Source organism: Equus przewalskii, chromosome 9, assembly GCF_037783145.1.
Source record: "Equus przewalskii isolate Varuska chromosome 9, EquPr2, whole genome shotgun sequence".
Taxonomy (NCBI): domain Eukaryota; kingdom Metazoa; phylum Chordata; class Mammalia; order Perissodactyla; family Equidae; genus Equus; species Equus przewalskii.
The window spans coordinates 20,379,867-20,407,767 of NC_091839.1; the positions used below are offsets into that span (position 1 = coordinate 20,379,867).

The window sequence follows — 27,901 nt, forward strand, 5'->3', positions numbered from 1 at the left end:
CACTGGGTTTAGTGGGACGCAGGGCGTGTGGGGCCCTGGGGAGCACAGAGGCAGCTCTGGGTCTCAGGAGAGACTGGGTGGGAGAAAGCCAATTGACACTTGGTCTGCGGGCAACAGGGAGCCATGGGAGGGTTTGGAGCAGAGGAAAAGCAGGGTCAGACGCGGGTATCTGAGGCTGCAGGCAGGACAGAGTGGACCAGAGGCCAGGAGGCTGGGGAGGAGGAAGCCTGAGCTGAGACCAAGGCTGTCAGAGGTGGGGCTCTCTAAAAGGTCATCTCACACTCCTCCAGGAAGTCTTCCTGGCTTTGCTGGGGCTGCTGCCAAGTTTGCAGCTAAGACTCAGCTCTCACCATCTCCCCCCCTCCCCCCACCCCGGGCGTGGAACTGCAGGGGTCAGAAGCTGGATCTCCCCTCAGAAGGGACCAGCTGATGAGGATGAGTAGGGTGGGGCGAGCAGCTCTGCCACCAGACCTGGGTGGGGGATCCTGGCACCTCCCACTGGGTCTGGCTCCCTTCCCTGCCCAGGAAGCTACCAGTCCTGTCTGACTCGCCCGACCCAGGAGGTACGAGGGACAGGGAGGGACAGGTGCTGGCTCTGGGTCTCCTCCAGTGTCCTCCCGGGTGCGGCCAGCACCATGGACACCTCACGGGCTCTGCGGCTCCTCCTGCTCCTGGGTAAGCTCCCTGCTCAGCCCTTCCGCGCCAGTCCCCCTTCTCAGCAACGCCCCCCAACACCCTCCCCTCCTCTCCCCTGCAGCCTCTGGAGGAGGGGTCCTCGCCCTCAGAACCTCTTCTGGAGTTCAGCGGACCAATTTCTCCTCGGACTCAGAAGGCTCTTCCCGGGGCCCGGGTTCAAAACTTCCCACCATCAAACCCCCCAGCTGGAAATTTCCGGATCAGTCTCCAGATTCAAAAGCCTCGGCTGATATTCCCCATGCCGAATGGGTTCCCGGGGCCCTGAATTCGAGCTACGTGCCTGGGTCCTTCTGGTCAAATGTTTCTGCTGAGGCCCGAAATTGGACCCTGGATCCCACCTTCTCTGAAACCCCCGCCCCTGAAGTATCTTCTGATGTCTCGGGTTCTCAAGTTCCTGCCAAAGACACGGAGCCTTCCTTCTCTGTTAAGACCCCAGCTGCAAACATTTCTGCTCAAGATACTAAAGTATCTGTTGAGGCTGCAGTTTCAACGTCCTCCCCCGGGGATCTGGATCTTGACTTCTCCGCCCAGATCCCCGAATCTAAAGTTGCTGCGGAGGCCCGTCCAGCCTCCAGCTTCTCCCAGCAGGTGGGGGGGCCTCTCTCAGTGCTGGTGGGGGCCACCATCCAGCTGCCCCTGGTTCCAGTCCCCAGCCCTGGACCCCCTGCTCCTCTGGTGGTCTGGCGCAGGGGCTCCAAGGTGCTGGCAGCAGGGGGCCTGGGGCCAGGGGCCCCTCTGATCAGCCTGGACCCGGCAAACCGAGGCCGCCTACGATTTGACCAGGCCCGAGGGGGTCTGGAACTCACTTCTGCCCAGCTAGAGGATGCCGGGGTGTACACGGCTGAAGTCATCCGTGCCGGAGTCTCCCGGGAGATTCGGGAGTTCACGGTGGGTGTGTATGGTAAGTGGGAACTCTTCAGGCAGGACGCTGTTCTTCTGAGGATATGTTTAAACCCGCCCAGAGGAAGGGTCCCTGGTCAGGGGAGAGAGGACTTCTGGGTTGGAGGGAGGGAGGAGAAAAGGGGCTGAGGGCCAAGATAGGAATGCTTGAGGGAAGTTGGACCTGGGGATCAAGGCTCCTGGGGGCCCGGAGAGGAGAGAGCTAGGACCCAGACTCAATGGGTCTATGAGAAGAGGAGGCCTCTTGGGGCTAAGAGGGGCCCGCGGCTGGGTCCCAAGGTCCTGAGTGTAAGGGGTGGAAGGGGCTGGGGCTTGGAGTCCTGGACCTAAGGGACTGGAGGGGTGGGGGTGGGGGGAGGCTGGAGGCTGGTCCTGAGCTCGTTCCCCCTCTCCCAGAGCCCCTGCCCCAGCTGTCGGTGCAGCCCAAGACCCTGGAGACAGAGGAGGGGGCGGCCGAGCTCCGGCTGCGCTGCGTGGGGTGGGGACCGGGTCGCGGGGAGCTGAGCTGGAGCCGGGACGGGCGCGCCCTGGAGGCTGCGGATCCTGCGGGAGCCGAGCCGCCCCGGGTCCGGGCAGAGGGCAACCAGCTGCTCATCTCGCGCCCGGTGCGCAGCGACCACGCCCGCTACACGTGCCGAGTCCGCAGCCCCTTCGGCCACAGGGAGGCCTCGGCCGACGTCAGCGTCTTCTGTAAGTGGGGGGATCCGCGGGTCGGGGCAGGGATCTGGGGCCCGGGCTCTCGAGTCCCAGGAGAGGAGGGGCTGAAGGTCCAGCCCCCCCGGGTCCTGGAGGACTCCCGGTGACTGCGATTCCCGCTGTCCCTCCATGCAGACGGCCCGGACCCGCCGGTCATCACGGTCTCCTCGGACCGCAACGCCGCCCCCGCCCTCTATGTCACCGCGGGCAGCAACGTGACCCTGCGCTGCTCCGCCGCCTCGCGGCCTCCCGCCGACATCGCGTGGAGCTTGGCCGACCCGGCCGAGGCCGCGGTGCCCGCGGGCCCGCGCCTCCTGCTGCCTGCGGTCCGGCAGGGCCACGCCGGCGCCTACGCCTGCCTCGCCGCGAACCCGCGCACCGGCCGCCGGCGCCGCTCGCTGTTCAACCTCACGGTAGCAGGTGAGCGCGGCCGGGGCGGGGTGGAGGGGCGGGGCCAGCAAGGAAGGGCGGGGTTCCCAGAGAGGGCGGGGCCCGGAAGGAAGGGCGGGTACTCCCCATAAAAGGGGATGGGATGCTCAGGAGAAGGGACGGAACCAGCAAGGGCCAGATGGACGTGCGCGATGGGGCAGGATGGCTAGGAGAAGGGACGAGGCCAGCCCTGAGCGGGCAGAGATTCCTGGGCAAGGAGCAAGCACAACAAATTAAGCGGCAGAATTAAATGGCAAACAGTGGGAGCCAGAAAGGAAGGGGACTAAGTTGCTTGGGCCAAGTAAGTGGGATCAGCAAAGAAATTACCTGGAGAAGGGGGCGGAGTCGTAAGGGAAACGGGCAGGATCATTCTGGCGGGGGGTGGGGTCCACCATGAAGGGCGGAGATATCTGGCTAAAAGGGCCGAGTGACCGGCAGAAGGGGTGGAGCTAGCAAGGAAGGGGGCTGTTACATTTGGAAGGAAGGGGGTCCGTGTGCAAAGATGTAGTCTCCTTACTCAAGGCTGGCAGCGTGGCTGCGGCAGCCCACTGGGCCGGCGGGTTGCTGGGGAAAGAGAGCCAGATCAGCAAGAGAATTGGGGCGGGCTAGGTGAAGAAGGGGTGGGGTGAGCGAGCGGAGACCAGGCTAGAGGGGAGACAGTTTGGCTCCCACTGTTTGCCTTAGACCTCTGGCTTCGCTCCATAGATCTGCCCCCTGGGGCCCCACAGTGCTCAGTCGAAGGGGGTCCCGGGGACCGCAGCCTCCGCTTCCGCTGCTCGTGGCCCGGTGGGGTCCCTGCTGCCTCCCTGCAGTTCCAGGGTCTCCCCGAAGGTGTCCGCGCAGGCCCGGTACCCTCTGCGCTTCTGGCCGTTGTCCCCGCTCACCCCCGGCTCAGCGGCGTTCCCGTCACCTGCCACGCTCACCACCTGGTGACCACACGCACCTGCACCGTCACGCCAGGTGAGAACGGGTGGGACTTCTTTCCCGGTTCCCGAGGAGGAGGGGTTATTTCTCAGCTCCTTCAGGACATGAGAAAGGGGGAGCTCCTAACTCCAGGAACAGGGGTTTCCTTTTGCTTTAAGCCTGTAGTAGAACCAAGGTTTTTCCTATATCCCGAGGAAGGGCAGGGACAAAATTTCTTCCCTGGACCCAGGAAGAAGGCTGCCACCTTCCCACGTAAATGGGTGAAAATAGTGAGTTTCCCAGTACGGGACCCAGCCTGTAGTATGTACTCAATAAATCCTCGTTAAGGAAATCAGATAATGAATGAGTGAGTGAGTGGGTGGGTGAATGAGTGAATGGGCAGTACTTCCTCATCTGGCTAAGCTGCTGGGGCTTCACTGCTATTGGATTTACCGAAGGGCCCAGGACTTGCTCTTTGACTCCAGGGTAGGGGCTTGACTTTCTTGACCGGATTTCTTGCACCTGCAGAAGCCCCTCGAGAGGTGCTGCTGCATCCGATGGTGGCAGAGACACGGTCAGGGGAGGCAGAGGTGGCGCTGGAGGCCTCTGGCTGTCTCCCACCTTCGCGAGCATCCTGGGCCCGGGAAGGGCGCCCCCTGGCCCTGGGAGGTGGGGGACGCCTGCGGCTCAGTCAAGATGGGCGGAGGCTCCTCATTGGCAACTTCAGCCTGGATTGGGACCTGGGAAATTACTCCGTGTTGTGCAGTGGGGCGCTGGGTGCTGGGGGCGACCAGATCACCCTCATTGGTGAGTCCCATTGGTCCTCCATCCCTGTCTTCCCTCAGACCCGAGAGTCTGGAACCCCAGCCCCCTTCTCCCTCAGACCCGGGAGTCCATCCCCCGGCCCCTCCTCCCTCAGACCCAGGAGTCCAGGCCCCCGGCCCCTCCTCCCTCAGACCCAGGAGTCTGGAACCCCAGCCCCTCCTCCCTCAGACGCAGGAGTCTATAACCCCAGCCCCCTCCTCCCTCAGATCCTGGAGTCCAGGCCCAGCCCCTCCTCCCTCAGACCCAGCAGTCCAGGCCCAGCCCCTCCTCCCTCAGACCCGGGAGTCCAGTCCCCAGCCCCTCCTCCCTCAGACCCAGGAGTCTGGAACCCCAGCCCCTCCTCCCTCAGACGCAGGAGTCTGGAACCCCAGCCCCTCCTCCCTCAGACCCAGGAGTCCAGGCCCAGCCCCTCCTCCCTCAGACCCGGGAGTCCAGCCCCCAGCCCCTCCTCCCTCAGACCCAGGAGTCTGGAACCCCAGCCCCTCCTCCCTCAGACCCAGGAGTCTGGAACCCCAGCCCCTCCTCCCTCAGACCCAGGAGTCTGTAACCCCAGCCCCTCCTCCCTCAGACCCAGGAGTCTGTAACCCCAGCCCCTCCTCCCTCAGACCCAGGAGTCTGTAACCCCAGCCCCCTCCTTCCTCAGATCCTGGAGTCCAGCCCCAGCCCCTCCTCCCTCAGACCCAAGAATTCAGGTCCCCAGTCCCTTCCTCTTATAGACCGCAAAGTCTGGGTCTTCAGACCCTCTGTCCCTGGGACCTAGGAATCCAAGCTGCAGCCCCCTTCCCTTTCCCCTCAAGGACCCAACGATCCAGCCCTCCTCCTTGATCCCGGCAGGACCCTCCATCTCCTCATGGAGGCTGCAGAGAGCCCGCGACGCAGCAGTGCTGACTTGGGACGTGGAGCGCGGGGCCCTGATCAGCGGTTTTGAGATCCAGGCACAGTCAGAGCAGCCTGACCTGGGCAGAGCTACCCTCTACAAGGACTGGGTCTCCCTGCTCATCCTGGGGCCCCGGGAGCGGTCAGCGGTGGTGCCCCTCCCTTCTCAGAGCCCCAGGACCTGGGTCTTGCGTATCCTGCCCACCCTGGGGGGCCAGCCAGGGACCCCATCGCAAAGCCGAGTCTACAGGGCCGGTGAGTTGGGGCTGTCGGAGCTTTCTCCTGGGCCGCCTCCCTCAGTCTGTTTCGATGGCTCCTCCTCCTCTCTCTGTATTAGTTTTCTGGGGCCGCCATAACAAAGCACTATGAACTGAGGGTCTTGAAACAACAGAAGTGTATTCTCTCACAGCTCTGGAGGCCAGACGTCTGAAATCAAGGTGGCAGCAGGGCCGTGCTCCCTCTGAGACTCTGGGCAGAATCCTTGCTTGCCTCTTCCAGCTTCGGGCGATGGCCATCACTCCTTGGCTTGCAGCTGTATCACTCCAGTCTCTGCCTCCAGCTTCCCACAGCCTTCTCCTCCCTGTGCACCTCTCTGTCTTCTTGTAAGGATACCAGTCATATTGGAGTAGGCCCCTACCTAAGGACCTCATCTTGACTTGCTTACATCTGCAAAGACTCTGTTTGCAAATAACGTCACATTCACAGGTGCTGTGGGTTGGGACATCAATATATCTCTTTTGGACACAATTCAGCTCATAACACTCCCCAACTTCTAAGTATTGGCTGTGCCAGGGCTCAGGCCTCAGATCTCTTCTCTACCTATGTTTCTCCCCAGTGTGACCCTGTCCACGCTCATTGCCTTGAATATGAACGATCCCCAGCCCAACCCTCTCTTCTGAACTCCGGGCTTGAAAAGCCACCTCCCTACTTGACGCATTCACTATGGATGTCCAATCGGCAGCTCAAATTTCATATGTCTAAAATAGACCTCTTGATATTTTTTCCCCCCAACTGCACCCCCCCCCCAACTCTCCCATCCTCCCCGTCCTGGTCATTGGCACCATCCACATGCTTAAGTCACCTCCAACATCCCAAATACCAGGAAGCCTTGTCAATTTTCCTGACAAAATTCTTTCCCGATCCATCCACTTCTTTCCCTCTCCACTCCAACACCCTAGTGAGACACCACCGTCCTCTCTCTCCTGGACGGCAACGGCCATTCATCTGGTCTCTTTAGGCCCCCTCTTCCTCTCCTACAATCCATTCTCCAGGGAGAAGCCAAATTTATGCAAATCAGATCGCGACACTGTTGCCCTCCTTAAAGGCCTTTCATGAATTCCTACAAGACGCCCCCTAGGCTGTGGCCCCTGCTAACCCTTCTAACTTCATCCTCTACCTCTTCCCCCCTCATTCCATGTCCTCCACCCACTCTGGCCTTCATCGAACACAGAAAACTCTTCCCTACCTCTGAGCCTCTGCATTTTCTGTTCCCTCTGCTTAGAACACCCTTCCTTCCCTGGTATAGCATGCCTGGCCCCTTCCTTATTCTCCAGTCTTTGCTCAAATGTTACTTCCTCAGGGACCTTCCCTCACCACCCTTTCTGAATGTCACCTCCTCTCCCATTATTTCTATCATAGCACATTTATTTTTCGTCTTAGAGCAATCTGTAATTATGTTATTTATTTGCGCATTCATTTCTGATTTTTCTCCTAAAATTAATCCCCACGAGAGTGGGTATCTTGGTTTGATCACCAATGGATCTTCACCACCTGGTAGAATGCCAGGCACAACACAGTTGCTCAGTAAATGTTAAAGGAATTGAGTGCTGGGGTCCCAGATTCCTGGGTTTTGAAAGAGTGGGGGCAGGGGGCTTAGGAAACAGGTCCAGCGCTTATCCTCCTTCTCTTTGTCTGTTCCAGGCCCCACCCTGAGCCCCGGGGCCATCGCTGGCATCGTCCTGGGCTCCCTACTGGGCCTGGCGCTCCTGGCAGCACTTCTCCTCCTGTGCATCTGCTGCCTGTGCCGCTTTCGGGGTGAGTGAGGGACCAACTGGGAGGGCCCCTAGAAAGAGCCCCATTGGAACCTGACTGAACCAATCAGCACAGTGATAGGTCATCCATCCTGCCATTCTGCCTCCATATCAGCCAATTAGAGTAAGGCTCCACCTCTCTGACCAGCTTCCCTTACCATTGGCTGGGTCGCATATTGGAACAGCCAATCAGGTGTTTCTATTTCTCTTCCTCCTCCCTCTTTCCTAGGAGAGGCTCCTAAGAAAAAGAAGTGTCCCCCGGCCTTGACCCCTGTGGTGCCCCTACCTGAAAAGAAGATGCAGAGTGTGACCCCAGTGCGGACCCCACAGCCTCTGCCCCTCAAAGTCCCGCTAGAGGACTCTAGCCCAACCAGGGCCCACCAAGTGAGTGTGGGTGCCCCATTGTCCTCCTGGAACATGGGCGGGACTTTTTGTATTTTAGTCAGAGAGAGGGGATGGTTTGAATTCCCTTCCTCCAGCTTTACTTGTTGTTTTACAAAGTTGGTAAAATGACATCCTTTTTTTCTTTTTTGGTGAGGAAGATGGGCCCTGAGCTAACATCTGTTGCCAATTTTCCTCTCCTTTGCATGAGGAAGATTGCCATTGAGCTAACGTCTGTGCCAATCGTCCTCTATTTTATGTGGGATGCTGCCACAGCACGGCTGACTAGCAGTGCTAGGTCTGTGCCTGGGATCTGGGCCCGTGACCCTGGGCTGTGGAATCTGAGTGCATAAACTTAACCACTATGCCACTGGGCCAGCCCCCATTATACCCCTTTTTTATATATATATATAATATATAAAATTTGGACAGGACTTCCCATCCAACTTTTTTGTATATTAAAAGAAGAGTGCAATTCCAATTTCCCCCCAAGGAACAAAGCATTTATTAAGGTATTTTTAAAAAAAGTTAAGGTGGGACCTCCTTATTCTTTTCCATAAAAATTGACAAAACTTCCATTTTCTCTCCCAAGTGGGATGGAATGTCTTCTTCCCTGTAAAAGTTGGGTTGTTGCATGTCTTATCTCTCCCAAGGGTGGCTAGACATTTCTTCCCCCTGCAAATGGAGAGAACCCAGCTAATTTCTGAATGGTGTGCACTGGTGCTAGAAAAGGGCCAGTCATGTCACATCTGGGGTGACCCCTGAGGTCATCCTCCACCACCCCTCCTCTCTCTTCCAGGTCACCGACCCCAGTCCAGTCATCACTGCAGGTGGGGGCCGGAAGACTGTTCGAACAGCCACGCAGGTGTGACCAGGGCTGGGTGCCCGCTCCGTGCAGGACTTTTGGGGCGGGACTTCCTGTTTTGCCCCCTGCAGCAGGCAGGGCCTTCCTGTCCTGCTACCACTAAGGGTTGGCGCCAGAAGTGGGACTTCCTGGCTGCCTCTCAGCGCAGAGAAAGACTCTACCTGAATTTGTGCAACTAAGGAGATGGGACTCCTGGGCTGGGAGAGACTCCTGCCCATCTAACAGTGTGGTCTGCACAACCTCAAGCCATGCCGGCCCTGGGTGGACTGTGCTGCTCTGAGCCAGGGAGGGGCCCAGCCTACTTCTCTGCAATGGTCTTTGTCCATCCACTCTGCCTCCTCCAGGTCACGCCGCACCCGGCTCCCAGAGTCTTCCTCTTAAAACCGATCAGATCCATCTCTCTTCTCTTTAAACCCTCCTAGGGCTACCCATTGCCTTGCAGACATTGTCCAGACGTCTCCTGTGACTTTGAAAGCCCAGTAGTCTGGACTCTGTCAGCCTCTTGGATCTCCCCTTCCAGTACTTTTCCCCTCTGACACTCCAGTAGCACAGGCTGCCTCTCCACCACACTTTATTTTGCCCCCAGGCAGTGGCCCCTAGAGTTGACTCTGCCTGGAGCACGGCTCTTTCCCGTGTGTGGTTCATTTCTCAAGTGTGAGCCCAACCATTACTGTCTTTATTTTTTTCTTTTTTTCTGCTCTATTTCCCAACCGCGCCCCCCCCCCCCACCCCCCCCCCCCGGTACATAGTTGTATATCTTAGTTGCAGGTCCCTCTAGCTGCGGGATGCGGGACGCCATCTCAACGTGGCCTGACGAGTGGTGCCATGTCCGCGCCCAGGATCCGAACCCTGGGCCGCCACAGCGGAGCGCGTGAACTTAACCACTGGGCCACGGAGCCGGCCCCCAACCATGACTGTCTTAGGGACCCTTCCCTAACCCCTGCCTCGTCATGATTAGGTCCCAGAGTCCCTGAACATCCCGCTTCTCCTAAGTAAATACGTAATTATCGGTTTAGCCTCTGACTTCTTCTCTAAACTGAGAGCCTGGTGAAGGCAGAGACTGTGCCATTATCCCCAGCTCTTAACACAGAGCCTGACACACAGTAGGCAATCAATAAATACTGGTTGACTGATCAAATGTTTTGGCTGAGCTGGCTGTGGCTCTCTCCAGCACGTTGTCTTCCTTTTTAGCTGGGTTTCTCATTGGAAATTTAGAGAGTGTGTCAATGAAGATTCTTTTGGCTGCAAGGAACAAAATAAATAGTGGCAAGAAATCTGGAGGTGGGTGGTTTCAGGCTGGCTCAGCAACTTAGTGACCCCATCAAGGACTTGAAGTCTTTGCATCCTTCTGCTCTGCCACCCTCAGTGGGTTGGCATGTTGTCTCATGTAGCAAGATGGCTGCTGCAGCTCCAGGTATTACATCTCCATACAACTATATCTGAAGAGAAAAGGAAGGGAACAAGTTTCCTTTCCCCTCCCCCTCCCCTCAACCAACCTCATGAATGGGGAGAAAACTTTCCTGGAAGCCTTCCAGCAAACTTCCCTTGTGTCTCATTGACCAAAACCTGGCCACATTACTGCAAAGGAGGCTGGGAAACTAAATCTCTCAGCCTGTGTCATGGAAGGTGGGTCTGACAGCCAAGAAGAAAGAGGAAGCAAATGCTAAAGCATAGGCGACCACCATCCATCTCAGGGAGGAAAGGATATGAGGCATTCTGGTTAAAGATTGGGGTGAAAGAGGCCCTTGGGAAATAGAGCTCTTGGATCCTTTGAAAAAGTGAGGGCTGGGGTCCTGGGTACCTGGACCCTCTAAATCTCTTCTATAACATCAGAGTTTCATTTCGTTTTTAGTCACTAGAGACTGTGATTTACTATCATATTAGTGTCTAAAAGAACACCTAACACAAATCCACTTAAACATGCAGGGGACTTTATTGCTTATGTAAATGAAGGTGGCCATCAGGTAAGTTTTGATCCAGCTGCTCAAATGATGTCCTCAAGGACTCAGTTTTTCTAGACACTCCACTCTGCATTCCATGGTGTTTCTCTCATTCTCAGGCCCCAGATGCTGTCTTCCCCATCACTGCTGTCCCACAGACCCCAGACCTCTCCACGTGATGGAGAAAAGCAGCCCTGCAGATCTAGACCTCATGTCATTCAGCCACATTATCCAGCAGAGCATCTCCTTGTGCCTCCATACAACCCTGGTTGTCACTCTCTCATTGGCCTGACTGGGTCACGTGCCCACCACTGAACCCATCACTTTGGGAAATGGGCTATGTCGGGTGGCTTAAGCCAATCAGGGGCCACCCCTGCAATGGGTCAATGTCAAATCTACCAAGGAGAAATCGGAGAGGGTAGGAATGATGCTGGGGAGGCAACACCAAATGACCACGACTCTGCCCTCCACTCACCCAAATCCTCAATGACACTGACAGCTGCAGGCAGAGACTTTGGAAAAAGGCGTTTATTGGTGTGGTGGTCTCAACACTCCCCATGAATCGGAACACACGGCCCCCAGGGCCCCCCCGCCCCCTCCCTTGCATCCCTCCCCCTCCCGTCCCTGTCCCCCGGACCCTGGGAATGGAAGACGATGTGGGATGGGGCCCACGCCCCTGTCTGAGGTACAGTCACTGCCCCTTGCCCCAGCCCCTGCTCTGCCCTCGTGCCCCCCAAGCTCTGGGTGGTGTGGTTCCGGGTGGGTGATTATAGAGGGTCTCCTGGGAGTTGGAGCTGGTGCCTTGACATCTTGATCTGGGCTGGGGATGTCTGTGTGATGCCTCTCTCCCTCGCGTTGTGGGATGTGGTGTGGCCAGGGTGGGGTATTCCTACAATCAGAGCTGAGGTCGCAGCCTCTCAGCGCCCCCTCCCGATGACAGTTGCCCACCCTTGAGGGAACAACAGCTGGTCACCAGCTACAGGACAGCTGGAGCCAGGGGGCTATTGCTGGTCACAGTCGCTGGTGCGTGTGTGTGTGTGTCTATCTGAGTGTGTGTGAGGGCGGTCAGGTCAGCCTTTGCGAGGTACAGTTGGTGGAGAGGCAGGGGGTGGCAGGCCAGCAAGCCCACACCTGTGGGTCGGCTGCAGGGGCACTGAGGGCAGCTGGCTGGCGCTGCAGGTGGCGGGCGGAGTGGGGGGGTGTGGGCAGGGCAAAGCTCTGAGACAGACAGGTGACTACAGGCACCAGCCTGACAGTAAAATGGAAGCACCGATTGGCCCAGGAGGGGGCCAGAAAGTCCAGGGTCGGGGGACAGGGAAAGTGGGAAGGTCTCAGGCCGCTGAGCCAGTGATGGGGCCTCTGGCTGCAGGCAGCTGGTGGTTGACAGCAGGGAGGCCCGGAGCCAAGATGAGATCCCCCACCTGCTAGCAAAGGCTGAATGACAGCTCAACAGGGGAGCGTGACACCCCTCCCCAGTTGCCACCAGAGACACCCTCTCAACAGGGAGGGGCGGGGCGGTGTGCGTGCATATATCGGGAAAGCAGGGAGCCTGGAAACATCTCACAGCTTCTACCACGAAGCCCTTATACCTACCTCAGCCAGAGGTGAGAGGCAGCAGGGCTGGGAGTGGTGGACGTGGGGGCGTCGGGGGAGGGAAGATCGCTGAGCCCCCTTCCTTACCCACCCACCCACACACACAGACGCACACGTGCGGGCTCACGCTCACACACACCCACTACACACACGCGATCCGGTCGACAGCCTGAGCTAAGAGAGGGGTGTGGGGTGGCCGGGGGTGAGTCACAATCGGAAACGTGAAGGGTGGCGAGAATGGCTGTAGAAAGATGCATAATTTTGCGTTATCCCTCACAGTGATGGGTTCTCTAAAGATCTTTCTTCTTCCTCTTTCTCCTCTCTTCTTCCTCGGTGGCCGAGAGCTCTTCCGCCCCCTCGAGACCCACGGCGCTTGCTCCCCTATTCTCTCCCTCTCGGCCTCAGGCCCCCCGCAGCGGGAGGCAGCTGCTCTGGGTTCTTCCTACATCCTCCACCACAGCCAGCCCAGGGCGGAGAGGAGGGTCAGGGGCCCTGGGGGCCTCGGGGCCGAGTTCTCCAGGGATCCTGGGCCTGCGGAAAGAGAGAGGGTCACGGGAGGAGGCCCGGGAGGGGAGACGCCTTGTCTCTGTGGGTCTCGTCCGAGCCTTCCTCTCCAGGGGCCCCTCTGGGCCTCTCTCACTCAGCGTGCCTGCTCTTCTGACTGTTTTGAGTCTTAGCATCTCGCGGAGCATTTGTCTCTCTGCCGCTCAGTCTCACTTCTGTCTTTCTCACATCTTCTCCACCTCGTTTTCACGGTCTCAGCCTGGGGCTCTCGGTGTCTGTCTGTCTGTCGTACAGTTTCCGTCTGTCCAGCATTGCCAGCGCGCGTCTTAGAGTCAGCGCGTCCCCAACTGCACTCTTGACTTTTCTCCCCCAGACTGGCTACTGCTCTCCCCGCCCCCACCCAGTATTTCTCTGTTTCAACACTTCATAAATCCGCATCCACCCAGCCGCTCAAGCCAGAACTCTGGAAGCACCTCGACCCCACTTCCCTCTTCCCTCCACTTCCAGAACATCTCACGGATCCAGAGACCCTGTGCCACCCGCCACCGCTCCTGGCCTGGGGTTTGGGGCAGCCTCCTCTCTGGCCTCGCTGCCTTCCTCTCGCGCCCCCTACAGTCCACCCCTCAAATAGTAGTCTAAGTGATTCTCTTTAGAAGCGTCAACTGCGTGCCATTCTTCTGCTTAACAGCCTCCAGTGGCCTCGCCCTGCAGTAGAATACAATCCAAAATCCTTACCACGGCCCATGAGACTGGCTCTCCCTTCCTCTTTAACCTCAGGCTCCACGTGATCACTCTGCTGGGGTCCTGCTAGCCTCCTGGCTGTGCCTTTGCACACGCTGTTCCCTCTGCCCGCAGAGCTCTTCCCGCAAGTCTTGGCAAAGTGGGCTTCCTCTTACCGTTCTCGTCTCAGTTCAAATGTTACCTCTCCAGGAAGCTTTCTTGGAGCATCCCCAACCCTATTATTTATTTTCTCCGTAGCCCTTATCGATATCCAAAATTACTTTTTGCTTATTTATGTGGGTACGTATTTGTTTGCTTTTTATTTGATTTATGCCTACTTGTTTATTGCTTTCCTACTACTACTAGATTGTGAACTCTGCGAGTCCCCAGACCTTGTCTCATTTGTGCGTTGTGGTATCCCCCCAGCGCCCAACACCCGACCCTTAGTGGCGCTCAGTGAATCGATATTCATCCAAGCGATCGGTTTCTTGTTCAGTCGCATCGCTTGAGTCTCAGCGTCTGTCTCTTTCCTGAATTCGGGGTCGATCTGGGGCTGTCCCAGCGTCTCTGCTGCCCCGGCCTCACCCATTCTGCCCTGACCCCGCCCACTCCACATAGGCCCCGCCCACTCGGCCATGACCCCGCCCACTCGGCCCCGGGCTCCTCCCGCCGCCCCACCCCCCGCGCATTCTTCCCAGGCCCCGCCCCTCCCGCCACCCGGCCGCCTCGCTGGACGCACGCAGGAGCCGCATGGAGGCGCTGGACACTCCCAGCCGGTTGGCGGCGCGACACGTGTAGTTGCCGTAATGCCGGGCGCTCACGTTGGCGAAGAGAAGCATCGAGCGGGTGCGCTCCGTCTGCACCTTCAGGCCCTCGGCGGTGCCGCTGCTCAGCCTGCCGGGCACCTGGGTCAGGAACCGGACCCCCTCGGGGCGCAGAGCCCAACCCCTGACTCTTAGGCTCCCCGATTCTGCCCCCTACCCCAGCGACCCCTAGCCTCGGGTTCTGGCTCCCTGTGGACCCCGGGCCGCTCTCACCGACGCCCCTCTGCAGGTTCCCCAGCCCCTCAGGGGCACTGGATTCTCCCGGTCTGTGCCCCCAATCTCTAGAGGCTCCCAGACCCTGCTGGACCCCGACGCCAGATGTCCCCTAAACCTTCCCCGCCAGATCCACAGCATCGACCCCCGACCTTCTCCCTGAATAGCCCAAGGAACGTTCATGATGGCGGGACCCGAGTTTCCAGAAAGTCCCCACAATCTCGCCAGGGCCCAGCGGACCCCATCACCTGGAAGCTGGACCACCCCCCACCCACCCGCCAGTTCTGGAGACCTAGAACTCCGCTATCTTCCGCGCGCCCCCTCATCCCCCCAGCCCAAGGGACCAAGAACCGCACCCCCCCCTCCCCGGCCCCGTGCTGTCCTCACAGTCTGTCATCCTTGTACCACTGGAAGTCCGCGGGGGGCACCGCCATGGCTTCGCAGCGCAGGAGGGCGGCCCGGCCCAGGGCCGTGCGGGCGCTGGTCACATCCGTGATGGTTGGAGGATCTGCGGGGGTGAGAGTCAGCAGATTCTCCTAGCCAGGTGGGGACTGAGGGTCCTGGCCCCCGCCCTCTCCTGCCTCCTTCCCAAGAGTCCGGTCCCCAGCCCCTCCTCCCTCAGACCCTTCCTCCCCGCTCAGACCCTTCCTCTCCAGGGACCCGGGGCCCGCCTCCCCTTCGTGCGAGGTGCCGGGGGGCTCACAGTTGACTGTGACCAGCACGCGGCGGCTGTCGGGCGCCGAGTTAACCCCGTTGTGAGTCACACACTCATACTCCCCGGCCTGGCCCCGCTGGATGTCGGAAATCTCAAGGATCTCGCCCTCCGAGGTGAAGCCGTCTGTGGGGGGAGGGGAGGGCAGGGGGCAGGGCCGGACACAAACACTTAACACGGGACAACACGGCACAACACGGACACACATCAGCGGGGCGGGCACCGCAGGGCCTTGGGTGCCCGGGTCAGTGGGGGCCTCCTGGTAGGGGTGGGGCAGGGAGTGAGGTTCTGGGGCTTGGTAACTAGGACCCAGAGAGAGGGGCCCTAGAATTTGAGGGTCAGGGGATCCAGGGATCTGGGAGCTCATGACCCAGCTCACAGGGCTCAGAGGACCCAGTGGGGAGGATCCTAGGATCTTGGGACTCAGAAAGATCCGAGGAATACAGACCCAAAGGGGGAAGGTCCAGAGTTCTGGGATCTAGCTTGGGGGTTCCAGGGAATCAGGAATTGGTGATTGGGATCAGCGATCCAGCTATGTGGAGTCTTACGACAGATCTCCAGGCTCAGAAGACCCTTTGGCATTTAGGGCTTCTGGGGATCCAGGATCTCAAGAGCAGGATTGTGGGGCTCAGATGACTCAGTGGGGGAGGAGCCAGGGATCTGAGACCTAGGTATCAGGTTCAGGGGTCTCAGGGGATCCAGTGATTGGCACCTTTGGCCTCTGAAGACCCAGCGAATGATGATCTAGGGATCTGGGAACTGGTGGTGGGGATCCAGGTAAAAAGGGAAGTGGGAGAAGTCTGGGATCTGGGAGGTCATGTTCAGGGACCTTGGCCCCATGTTCGGGGGTAGACTAGAGCACTGGTGCTCCATCATCAGAATCTCCCAAAGGGCTTGTTAAAGCAGACTGTGGCCGTGGTGGAGGGGGCACTTCTGATTCATGAGGGCTGGGTAGGCCAAGAATGTGCATTTCCAGCAAGTTCCCAGTGGTGCTGATGCTGTGGGTCTGGGGACCACACTTTGAAAACCACTGGGCTGGTGCATCCAACAGAGGAGATAAAGTGATGCGACCAGGAGACTGGACCGTGGGCCGGGGCACTGGCTGTACCCTGGCTCAGCCATCTAGTGGTGGGGATCTGAGTCCGGGAGAATCCTGTGGGCTGTGGGGAGAGACTGGGATATTGGGGGTGGGGATGGGGGGCAAGCTGGGGTCTAGCTGGAGATCAGGGTGGGAGGGGGAAATCAAGTCATCACAAGGGTTGGGGGGATCAGGAATGGGGGAAGGGCGATTCTGGGAATCTAGCTAGGGATACAGGGAGTCGAGGGGCCCAAACTGTGGAGTCGGGGAAGGGGCTTTGGGTCAGGGGTGGGGTCCTCACCTCGGAGCTGCCTCCAGGTGACCGTGGGCTCTGGCCGCCCCACAGCCAGACAAAGCAAGTTCACATTGCCTCCCTCATTCACCGTCACAGGCGAGGAGATGTTCACGATGCGGGCGGGGACTGCAGGCCAGTGGGGGGAGAGGTCAGCCAGAGGTTGGATATGGGCTCCCAGGAACCAGAAGTCCAGGCCTCCAGCCCCTCCTCCCGCAGACCCAGGAGTCCAGCACATTCCCTATGTCTTTCTGTAAGAATTCCTCTGTTCTTCCTCTGGGTCTGGCTCCTTGTCTACCTGCTGGTCCTCTGTCTTTGTCATTCTTTCTCAGTTTCTGTCTCTCTCTCCACCTTCATCCTAGCTTGGTTTCTCTATCTTCTGGTCTGAATTCCTCCCTCCCCATCTCTATTTTTACTTATGTATTATCATTATTATTTTGAAAATTTAACAAATACACCTATGGTGCTTACTGGGTGGCAGACCCTGTTCTCAGTGTTTTATACAAATTAACTCGTTCAGCCCTCATTATCCCGCTCTGGGGTAGATGTTGCTATATTCATCAATTCTAAGACATCGGGGTGTTTTTCCCCCCATTTGAACATTTCTCCAATCAAGCTGGCCTTATAATGTAAGATGCCAGAGTTTAATTGATAGGGTTTTTTTTTTTTCCTTTTCTAGCAGAGCATAAAATAAAGGTGCCCCTTCCAGTTGACGATGTCTTGGGTTGGGTGCATGACAGCGTCATCCCATCTTGCAGATGAGGGGTCTGAGACTGCCCTGCTTGTTCAGGGTCCCTCGGCTGGTGACTGGTGGCACTGAGGTTGGAACCTGGGTGGCCTGGCCCACGCTGGGCTGTGTCTGGGCCCTGTGTCTCTGAGTGGCCCCTGCCCTCCAGACCCATTCTGATGCCATGGGAGGCAGCCTCCTGAGCTCGGTCCCCTCATCCCTCTCTGCCTGCTGCCCCGCTGTGGATCTCTGCAGCCCCGTCTCTCCTGCTCTGAATTCTGGCGCATCGAGCCAGAATTGTCCCTTGTCCATCGAGCCACAATTGTCCCTGCACACCTGACTCATTTTCTCCCCCAGCCCTTTCACGTGCTGTCCCTTTTCCTGTGCCAGCTCTGTGCCCAGCTGAAGGTCTCAGCTCGGACGTTATGTCTGGGAAGCCACTTCTCCTTGGAAAGTCACCTCCAAAGGGGCTGGGACAACCTGCCTGGCTCCGTCTCTATCCTCAGTGCCTTGAGCAATGCCTGTACACAGCAGGTGCTCAATAAATAGGGCTGAGCAAATGAATGTGGTCTTCCTCTGAGCACCCCCTCGCCTGCCCTAGAAGCTGTCACGTTGAAGGGTCACTATCTGTGGGACTGACCCTCCCTCTGCTTGTGAAACCCTCAAGGGCAGGGTGTGTCTGCCTTCCACACGGATGTGCCCCTGGGACTGGGGAGTAGGCACTTGGTGAATACACGTGAGTCCCCTCGATCCTGTGACCTCCACCCCCCCGGACCCCCAGGGCCTCTGCCGAGGGCTCACCGTGGACGATGAGGTAGACCTGAGTGGTGTACGGCTGATGGCGGGTCTGGAAGGAGCAGGTGTAGAGGCCCTCGTCGCCCAGCCCCACCTGCGTGATGAGGATGGAGAACTCCTCGGGCGTGTTAATGAGCAGCCGCACCCGCGGGTCACTGGTCCAGCGGTCATTGCCCGCATACAGGATGTTGGAGCGGTTCAGCCAGGCCACGCGGGTCACATGCTCGTCGATGAAGCAGCTGTTGGGGAGGACGAAGTGGGGAAGGTTCTTCTCTCCCCCATCCCAGCTGGCCCTCCAGGTTCCCCTGTTGCAGGACTGGGAAGGGGGGAGAGAAAGGCCCATACCTCTCCAGTTCCCACTGCAGCCCTGTGAGGCAGAGGTGACTCCCCCTCTACCCACTCAGGTGGGTAAACTGAGGCTCAGAGAGGGAAAGCCATGAGCCCAAGGCACAATGGAATGGTAGTTGATGGTTACTGAGTGATTGCTGTGTACCAGAGACCCGAGAAGAGGTGTCTGGGGCACTCTGAGAGAGAGGGACAGAGATGCAGAGAGAGGGGGACAGAGACCCAGAGAGAGGGGGACAGGGACCCAGAGAGAGGGGGACATGGACCCAGAGAGAGGGGGACATGGACCCAGAGAGAGGGTGACAGAGACCCAGAGAGAGGGTGACAGAGACCCAGAGAGAGGGGGACAGAGACCCAGAGAGAGGGGGACACGGACCCAGAGAGAGGGGGACGGGGACCCAGAGAGAGGGGGACACGGACCCAGAGAGAGGGGGACAGAGACCCAGGGAGAGGGGGACAGGGACCCAGAGAGAGGGGGACACGGACCCAGAGAGAGGGGGACAGCGACCGAGAGTGGGGAGAGGAGAGTCTGGGGGAATAATACTCCTGGCGTTCATGTATTAAGCTGTCACAGCCAAGGTCCCTAAGCTCGGGGGTTGTACAAACTCTTCAGTCCTCACAACAGCCCATGCAGTGGTTACCATTCCTCTGCCCATTTGACAGACGGGGACACTGAGGCCCGGGGGTTGAACCAGGCCGAGAGTCAGTGCCCCTAACCGCCTCTCTCCTGATGTGGGAGATGCCGGGCTGTGCCTGCAGCTCAGGGTTGTTTTCCCCTAAGGAAGGTGAGGAGCAGGACCGCAGTCTCCGGGAGATCTTCCGAGTCCCCGTGGTGGGAGGTACCTGAGGGTGGCGTTGTCGCCTTCGCACACCGTGTAGTTGTCTGCGGGAGAGCTGAACTCCAAGCTCTGGGACAGCAGCCCTGGGGACAGGAAGGGAGGGCCAGCTCAGCCTGGCAGCCCAGCAGGGACAGTACACGTGTGCACATGCGAGTGCACACGCACACACACTCTTGCACACACAGACATTTCCCACACCCACTGGCACACATGTTCACTGACGTTTCCAGAGACACACATGGCAGACCACTCAGAGCAGACACATGGACATGTACCTTCCCACAGGCCCTCAATGACTCAGACAGACTGGGACGCCCAAACCCACACACCTCCAGAGACACTCAGTCAACACTCCAATCACAGCACACAAACACACGTGTACATATGCACAGACACATGTGCACCAATACACACATACATGTATTAACACATAGACATATTCACAGATACTGTGTACAGAGACACACATACACGCGCTCAGATTCACAAGTACATAAACACACAGGTGCATATACATGCACAGACACACGTGTACACACACATGCATATGCACATATACATGTGTGCACACAGACACACATAATATTCACATAGTGTACACAGTTTCAAGAATACATAGCCACATATACATCCGCAGATGTGCACAGATACACATGCAATAAACACATGTATACAGATACACACAGATACACACAGGTACACGGGCACACATATGCACAGATTCATGAGTACATAGACACATACATGTGTGCACAGATACATGTACATATGCAACAAACGTGCACAGAGATACACACATGTACACATATTAATTCAGAAATATATCGAAAGCCGTACACACAAAGCCAGCTGCATGCAGATACTCCACACCCACATATGTGGACACAGACATACAGACACACAGATGCGGACACATGCACACAAACACAGATGCACGTCCACGCAGGCACACATCCATCACAGACGCACAGACACACCCTTAGGCGTGGTGTACAGCCACACACATCCTTTGCAGACAGACATGCCTACACAGACACACCCATGGGCCGTGCTCACCAGGGCACACTCTCGCAGGCGCACACCTACGCCTGCCCGCACACTCCAGAGCAGCTTGCAGGCCCCGTTGCCCAGCAGAGCCCCCACCCCCACCCCTTCATCTCTCTGTGGACTGTGGCCAGCGGGCTGGACCGGGGCCAAGGCGTGGGGGCTGGGCATGCGGAGGCGGCGGATGGAGACAGCACCAGGCCGGGGAGAGGAGAAGGCTGGATGACCTTGGACACCTGGGCTCTGCCCTGCCGCCCCGCCTGGGGATGAGGAGCTAATTAATCTAATGAATGAATTGCTCGTGCCGCCCCAATGCCTCCCGGGGGGCCCTCTCCATCACAGCCCCTCAGGACAGGGCTGGGGCAGAGCCAGGGTGGTGGGTCCCCCTGGTGCCCCAGGCTTTGAAGAGCCCTGGATGGAAGGAAGGGGCTCGCCTTCCATGAATTGTGCAGAGTGGACGCTGCCACACGCAGCCCTAGTAACAGCAGGAGACGGCCAGGGGCTGGACACACACACAGTCACAGGACCCCGGAAAGACGCATAGAGCCAGTACCAGCCCAGCAAACAGTCCCACGCACTCAGTCCCACACACGGCGTTGGGCCCTGCTCAGAAGGACAGGTGCACACACACTCAGGCTGGCGACACAGCCTGGCGACACACACCCAGCAGAAGGTCAGTTAGGGAGGACACCTCTCTCTCAGGAGCACTCTGCTGTCAGGTTCAGCCACAGAGGGACAGCTGTAGGCCAAACAGCCATTGTACACCGAGTCACCCCACTATATACAACCGGATCCACATGGTTACACTGACACCGACAGCCCCACACACGCAGGTGCAATGTCCACGCACAGTTACAGCCCTACCCAGAGGACCATCGCGCGCACACACATGTGTGCGTGCACACACACACGCTGGCCTAATCAGTCACTCTGACACTCCCAGCCTGAGGGCCGTGCTCATCCCCACCACCCACTTGGAAATTCATGCATGAAGCTGCAGCTATACCGTCACAGCCTCTCAGATACAAAGCGGCTGCCCTGGGCCAAGAATCGAGTGCACGCAGTCATGCTGTCACCTAGGATCAGATCACACACGCCCACATCCACACAACCCCCACGCAGGATTTGTCATCTTCCTGGTCACACACATTCTAGGCCAGGGCTTTGCAACCTTGGCACCATGACATTGGGGGCTGGAAGATTCTTGATTCTGGGGGTCTGTCTGTGCATTGCAGCATGCTCAGCAGCATCCCTGGTCTCCACTCTCTAGATGCCACTAGCTTCCCCCACCCCACAGTGGTGACAACCACAGATGCCTCCAGGCATTGCCAGATGCCCCATGGGGGCAAAACCACCGCCCCCTCCTCCTACCCACCCCGCAACAGCCACTATTCAAGATTAAGATCAAAGGAGGGGGACCCCCTCCTGGGCTGAGAAGGGATCTGTCCAAGGTGCCCCCAAAGCTTCAGGGACCCCAGGGCTCCTAGGCTCAGCCCGACTCCAACCAGGTGCCACCCACAGGAGCTGGGCCCACAAACCAGGGCCCTGGGTGAGGAGTAGACTCCACAGAGGCAGGCAGGACCCTCACCAAATGTCCTGGCAGACAGAAATACAGACACGCACCCCTTGCCAGAAGCACCTTTCTGACACTCAGAACTGCACCCTCCACTCCCGTAGGTCCCCGCCTCCCCCAGCGCTCAGCCAGGCCTCCTGGGCAATGGCGTCCCTCTGCTGCGCTCTCCCCTGGTGCTTGTGTGGCCCAGCTCTGGGTTACCCAGTTTTCTCCCCATCCTTCTGTCCCATAGTTTCCTGTCAAAATGCTTCTTCTCCAGGGACCTCGTAGAGTGGGGCCTCTCCTAGGAGAGACAGCTCAGCTGAGCCCATCTGAGCTCTCGTCCTGGCAGGGCGTGGCTCAGACCATCTGTGTCCCCAGCACACACAGTTTGGGGCCTGGCTCAGGGCAGTCCCAGGAGATGTGTGATAAAGGGTCCATGTCTCAAGTGAGTCTTTGATTCCTGATCTGTGTGTCTATAAATCTAGATGTCTCGGGTCTGCATATCTGTCTCACATAATTCCCAGACACCAGGATCGGGCGGCTCCTCCATGCTGTGTGACCTGGGCAAGTCCCTTCCCCTGTCTGGGCTTCAGGAAATGGGGATGGGGGTCAGGTTAGCCACTCCACCACCGCTCTGTCTCTGGGCCCGGCTCCTCCCTGTCTTGGTCCCAGTCTTCCTGGATTGTGTCTGGGTCTGCTTCCTTTGCCAGATGGGAGCCCCTCCAGGGTAGGGCCTGGGTCTGACCCACCTCCAAGGCTCCATCGGCCTTGGAGGAGCTCCCCCAGGAGGCCTCTAGAGATGTTTAATGAGGGCCGGCCCGGTGGCACAGCGGTTAAGTGCACACGTTCCGCTTCGGCGGCCCGGGGTTTGCCGTTTCGGATTCTGGGTGTGGACATGGCACCACTTGGCAAGCCATGCTGTGGTAGGCATCCCACATATAAAGTAGAGGAAGATGGGCACCGATGTTAGCTCAGGGCCAGTCTTCCTCAGCAAAAAGAGGAGGATTGGCAGCAGTTAGCTCAGGGCTAATCTTCCTCAAAAAAAAAAAAAAAAAAAAAGAGAGATGTTAAATGCATAAACAAAGAAGCTAGTGCACATGAGGGCCACTCTATAGTAGTTCTGCTTGGAAAACCGACTCAATTTTGGGATGCCCTCCCTGCCCCTTCCAGGCCTGATCTGAGTTCCCACAATGCCTGGACTACTTCCATTACAGCTCAGATCACACTGGTGACTGTCTCTCCCATCAGACTAGAAGTTTCTTGAGGGCAGAACCTGGGTCTGACTCAGGTCTGTGTCCCCAGCATCTTCCAGCACAGGGCCTGGCTGCTATGAGGACTTGGGAAATATCTGTTGTATGAACAAATGTAAATGGATGCCTATGACACGCTTCTCCAACTCTTGAACTTCTACTCATTCTTCAAGACCCAAACTCAAATGCCCCCTCCTCCAGGAGGACCTCCCTGATTGTTCAAGGCAGGGAGTCCCCACTCCCTCTTTTAGGCACCATCTGACTCAGCTGGGACAGTGTCCAGGGGTGCCTCCCCACCTGCCCAGGAGTTCCCCGAGGGTCTGAATCTTGGCTGTGTCCCCCCGAGCTGGGCTCAGCTCAGAGCAGGGAAGCGTTTGTAGAGGGAATGGATGATGTCTAGAGATTGGATAAGAAAGCCCTGAGGGGCCTGGCCTGGGAGATCAAATATCTGCTCCTCTATTTCCTGCCTGGGTGACCCCTGGACAGCCTGAGCCTCAGTTTCCCCATCTGTAAAAGGAGAAAAATAACAGTTCTTCCCTCTGAGGGTTTGTGTGAGGGATTCCGTGGGAACGTGCAAGCAAAACGTTTAGCTCAGCGCTTAGCATGCAGAAAGGGCCCAGTAAATGCCAGCTGTTCCTAACAGCACCTCCTTTTTTAAGAAACAGCCATTGCTCTCCCTGGCTCGGACTCGGTCTCCGGCAGCGTGGTGGGGGGAGGGCAGGGCAGGTCCGGGCTGTAGATTGCTCTCTGCCCAGCACCCACCCGAGTCAGCGGCTCAGGTACAGATGCCCACCAACATCCGCTCTCACACCACCAGGCCAGCACAACCAGGCCACTGGGAGGATGGACTGGGTAGCTGGGCTGCCTGGGTTCAAATCCCAGCTCTGCCATTGAGTTGCACAAGTTACTTCACCTCCCTGGGACTCAGTTTCCCCACCTGTAAGCGGGAAGATCACAGTGCCTCCCTCATCGGGTTGCAGGCGGAAGATGAAAAGAGGTCGTCCAAGTAACGGGTTAATACAGCGCCTGCTAGTTAAGTGTTTGCAAACAGCTGCACACGTGCTGGCTGAGCGGATGATTATGCGGCAGGTGCCAGCCTGTTCGGGGGTCCAGCGGTGGACCACAGGGTCTGACAGTCCAGACTAGTGGTCCTCATACCGTTCTGATAAATCACAGGATGAAGGTTGAAGGTAGGTGAATTCCCGTCCCTTAAGAGAAGAGGGGATTTCCAACGATGTGAGTTAGGGATAAGAACCCCCGGCTGCCCCTCAAAGGAACTTAGGTGAAGCTGGGACCCTCCAATGGGGGCATGCTTGGATTCCACAGTCCCAGAACCCACAGATGGGGAACCCGAGGCCCAGGAAGGAGTGTGGGCTTGTGGTGGTCACTCGGAGCTGGTGGCAGAAGCGTGGCTGGACTGAGGGAGGGGTGGGGCAACGCTGGGAAGGGAGTGTGGCTCTGGCACAGAAGAGCTGTGAGCAGGGGCTGGGCCTGGCCGTGCCGGCACTGAGGAGCCCCCAGACCTCTCTTCCTCTTTGCTGACCTCAGAAATCTAGGGACCTTTGAGTCACTGACGCCTGGAGCTCAGATGCTAAGAGCCCTGGAACTTTCCACAACACGTTGGCTGCGCCTTTCTGCTGTTCCCACCTCAGGGCCTTTGCCTCTGCTGTTCCCTTGGGATCTTTTATAGGCTGACTTCTCTCCTTTCAGTCTGAACTCCACTCTCAGCTGCTCAGAGACGACGCCCTCGACCCCCTGAGTGGCCCCTGAGTCCACATGGCCAAGTAGTCCCCGAGGTCGCTCTTATTTTCTTTACATTCCCCGTCATGTGCTGAAATTCCCTGTTTACTTGCTTGCTTGTTTTCAGGTTTTGTTTCAGTTTTTGGATCTCTCTGCCGCACTAGGATGTAAGCTCCGTGAGGGCAGTGATTTCATCTGGCTCCCTCACTGCTGTGCACATACAGACCCCCAGGGCCTAGAACAGCCGCTCTGTGCTCAGTGAATACGTGGCACACGAACCGATGAGGCAGAGCCCACGGCTGAGACAGACCAGGTGCACAGAGGGTGCGTGGAGAGTGGTCTGTGCTCCCGGGTTCACCCCGCCCCCTCTCCGCCAGCCACACCACGGGCCACGGAGCCACGGAGCAAAGGAACTGTTGCACTTGCTGCAGCTACTTTTGTAAGTGTATGTGTGTTGTGATGGCAGAAAGAATTAAAAAAAAATAAAGATAGAACAATATCTATGGATGCCGGGGAGGTGGAGTTAAGTGGAAAAAATCCAGTTGCAGAGAAATGGGTTTACTGTGTTTCTCCTTTGGGGAAAACATCAACAAACCAACCAGTCCCTTACAGATGCTGCGTGTCTGACTCTGCGTAAGTGAGAGAACGCTGTGGGAGGATGTGCTCGACTGAGAGTGGGTTTGGGGAGGGGCCGGGCAAGATGCGGTTTACTCTTGCGCATATTTGTAGTGGATTGTTCACTTTGGAAAACACCAAATGAATAAAAGAGAAGAGAGGAGAAGATGCAATTTTGTCTCTCTGGCCGTGGGCTTTTTCTCAGAGAGCCTGACTGTCAGTGGGTGGGGGGGGGTGGGTTCTCTCTCAGCCCCACTCCGGCCCCATCCCCTCCTGCCCAGTTCTCAGATGGGGAACCGAAGGCCCAGAGGTGGGAAAGGACTCGCCCTAGGTCACAGGCCAACTCCTGGCTGCGCTACGCTCCCAGCCCAGGAAGTGTGTACGACAAGTGATTTCTGGGGGCCTGGAGAGCCCAAGTGCAAAGCGGTAAGTTTTCTTGAGAGTAAAGAGAGAGAGGACGGGGGGAGGTGGAGAAAGAGCGGAAGGAGTGAGGGGAGGAGAGGCAGAAGGGAGAAGTCAAGAGACAAGGGAAGGACAAGGAGAAAAATGAGAGGTGCCCTGACTGATGGGACGTGGATTCCCAGAGGCGAATGGGGACCAAGGCTCTTGTGAGGGAACCAGGAAGAGACGGAGACACATGTGATGTGATAATGGGGTGATAATGGGGACCAGTTCCAGAGGCAGCGAGGGACAGATGTGAAATTGTGCTGAGACCAGCAGGGCTGGAGAGACGGAGACCCAGAGACAGAGACAAACGGAATGTCACCTAGAGCTAGGGAGCCTCCGGAAATGGCCGAGACGCTGCGAGACCTCAAGAGACAAGTGACAGAGACAGAGAGACACAGACAGACAGTCAGAAAGTCAGACAGCCATTCAGACAGGTCAGGAGGGAGGAGAGCTCAGACAGTCTGCACCAGGGAGGGACTGACGCTCCGACCCACAGGCCGGGCATCCTCTGCGTGTGCAGACGGGCGTCCTGCGTGCATGGGGCGGTGTTTGTGTGACTGGGTGTCTGCAGGTGCGGCTCAGGGTCAGACTCGGTGACTGCTGTTTATGTGGCTGTGCGTGACCCGGTACGTGTGTGGGCAGGAGGCGAAGAGTGGCTGCCTGGCTGAGACTGTTGGGGGCTCTAGATTGTCCCCGATTGAACGTGTGTCCCTGACTCTGATCCTTGGTTCAGGGTAGGGCCTGGGGGAGTCCTCCAGAAGCACTGAATTAACCCTGTTCCCTGCCTCCTGCCTCTTGCTCTCCCCTCCCCCTCCTTAGGGGGCATCTCTGGACCATCCCCAGCCTGCCAGCCTGCTGGGAAGACATAAGGTCCAGCTACACATCCTCCATCCAGAGACTGTCCAGTTCACCCTCTGACGCCCCTACTTTCTATTCTCCCTTCCTTGCTCCACAGACAAGCCCCCAGAATTTCCCCGACCAGGGCTTAGATTAACCCTTTGACCCTGTGTTAACCCATGCCTGCTCTCGGAGTGGACTCTCCCTTCTCAATCTGCTCATCTCTCAGCCCCTGTCCAGCCCGGGGAACCCACATATTCAGCCAGAGCTTCCCACATCTGAGTGCCCAGCCCAGCACCCCCAACTTCCTGGATCACCGGCTCCATTCCCCACATAACTGCAACCCCCCAATACCAACACTTTCCCCCAACCTAGAGGACCCAGCTGGGGAATTCCAGCCCCTTCCCAGCTGGGAGACCAGAACCCCCCTCCCCTTCTTTTCCTGGCCCTGGGACAGAAGTCTGTGGACACGCCTGCCCCCTCCTCTTACTGACCCTGGGAAGACACCATCCCCCCACCTTTGCCCAGAAACGCCTACCCCAGGCCTCAGGCCAGGACCCCCACAGGGACCCTCTCCATGTAGAGATGATGCCCCCGACAGGGCATCTCCCCCTTTCCCCCCAACACCCCAACTCAGTTCAGAGATCCTGCCTGGGATCTGATCCCCCTCATCTCATCCGGAGCCGCAGACTCCCGCCCCCAGGCCGGGACCAGGTGTCCTCGACCCCCTCGCCGCCCAGAGAAGCAGACCTCCACCCCTAGGCCCACGTTCGGGCGACAAGACGCGGAACCCCGCCCCCAGACAGGGATCCAGACGTCCGAGGACCCCCTTCCCAGCCAGGGGACGCAGCCCCCACCCCCGGGCCCAGACCTCGGCGTCCCGGGGCCTCGCCTTCCCCGCCCAGGATGCAGCCCCCCGCCCCCAATCCCTGCCCGGGACCCTGGCGTCCCGGCCGAGCCCCCCGTCCCCGGCGCTGCGGTACCTCGGCTGATGACGGCCAGGCCGGCCAGGGCGGCGGCGGCGAGAAGCCGGAGCCGGGCCCCGGGCGCAGGGGGGGGCATCGCGGCAGCGGCGGCGCGGAGGGGGAGGGGAAAGGGGGGGCCGGTCCGGGGCGCGCGAGGCTTGGGGGGAGAGGGGGAGGGGGAGGGGGACCCCGCCTGCGGCTGCACCGGCCCGGGGGGCGGCGGGGGCGGGGGGAGGGGGCCGGGGGGGCGCGACGAGGCGGCCGG

At 58.4% G+C, this 27,901-nt stretch overlaps 2 protein-coding genes across 4 annotated transcripts; one reads left to right on the forward strand and one right to left on the reverse strand.

Annotated features, from left to right (window-relative positions):
• Nucleotides 1-510: 510 nt before the first annotated feature.
• On the forward strand, nt 511-9,739 carry VSIG10L (V-set and immunoglobulin domain containing 10 like). Of its 3 annotated transcripts, XR_011543874.1 has the most exons (11): nt 511-675; nt 758-1,597; nt 1,993-2,286; nt 2,428-2,712; nt 3,427-3,681; nt 4,153-4,431; nt 5,284-5,580; nt 5,735-5,927; nt 7,246-7,359; nt 7,585-7,739; nt 8,536-9,616. XR_011543874.1 is itself a non-coding variant. In XM_070633322.1 (10 exons), the coding sequence occupies exons 1-10, from the start codon at nt 636-638 to the stop codon at nt 8,605-8,607; spliced, it is 2,631 nt and encodes an 876-aa protein (XP_070489423.1). In that variant the 5' UTR covers nt 511-635; the 3' UTR covers nt 8,608-9,739. The 3 variants fall into 3 exon arrangements, 2 of the variants coding, with proteins under 2 accessions (XP_070489423.1, XP_070489424.1); XM_070633322.1 differs by lacking the exon at nt 5,735-5,927 and having other exon boundaries at nt 8,536-9,739; XM_070633323.1 differs by lacking the exons at nt 4,153-4,431; nt 5,735-5,927 and having other exon boundaries at nt 8,536-9,739.
• Nucleotides 9,740-11,054: 1,315 nt separating this feature from the next.
• On the reverse strand, nt 11,055-27,857 carry IGLON5 (IgLON family member 5). Its single transcript, XM_070633324.1, has 8 exons — nt 27,655-27,857; nt 19,188-19,266; nt 18,006-18,238; nt 16,487-16,606; nt 15,099-15,233; nt 14,783-14,903; nt 14,098-14,252; nt 11,055-12,665 (listed from the first exon to the last, which is right to left on the reverse strand). Exons 1-8 carry the CDS (start codon nt 27,731-27,733, stop codon nt 12,577-12,579), a joined length of 1,011 nt encoding a protein of 336 aa, XP_070489425.1. The 5' UTR covers nt 27,734-27,857; the 3' UTR covers nt 11,055-12,576.
• Between the last annotated feature and the right edge of the window lie 44 nt (nt 27,858-27,901).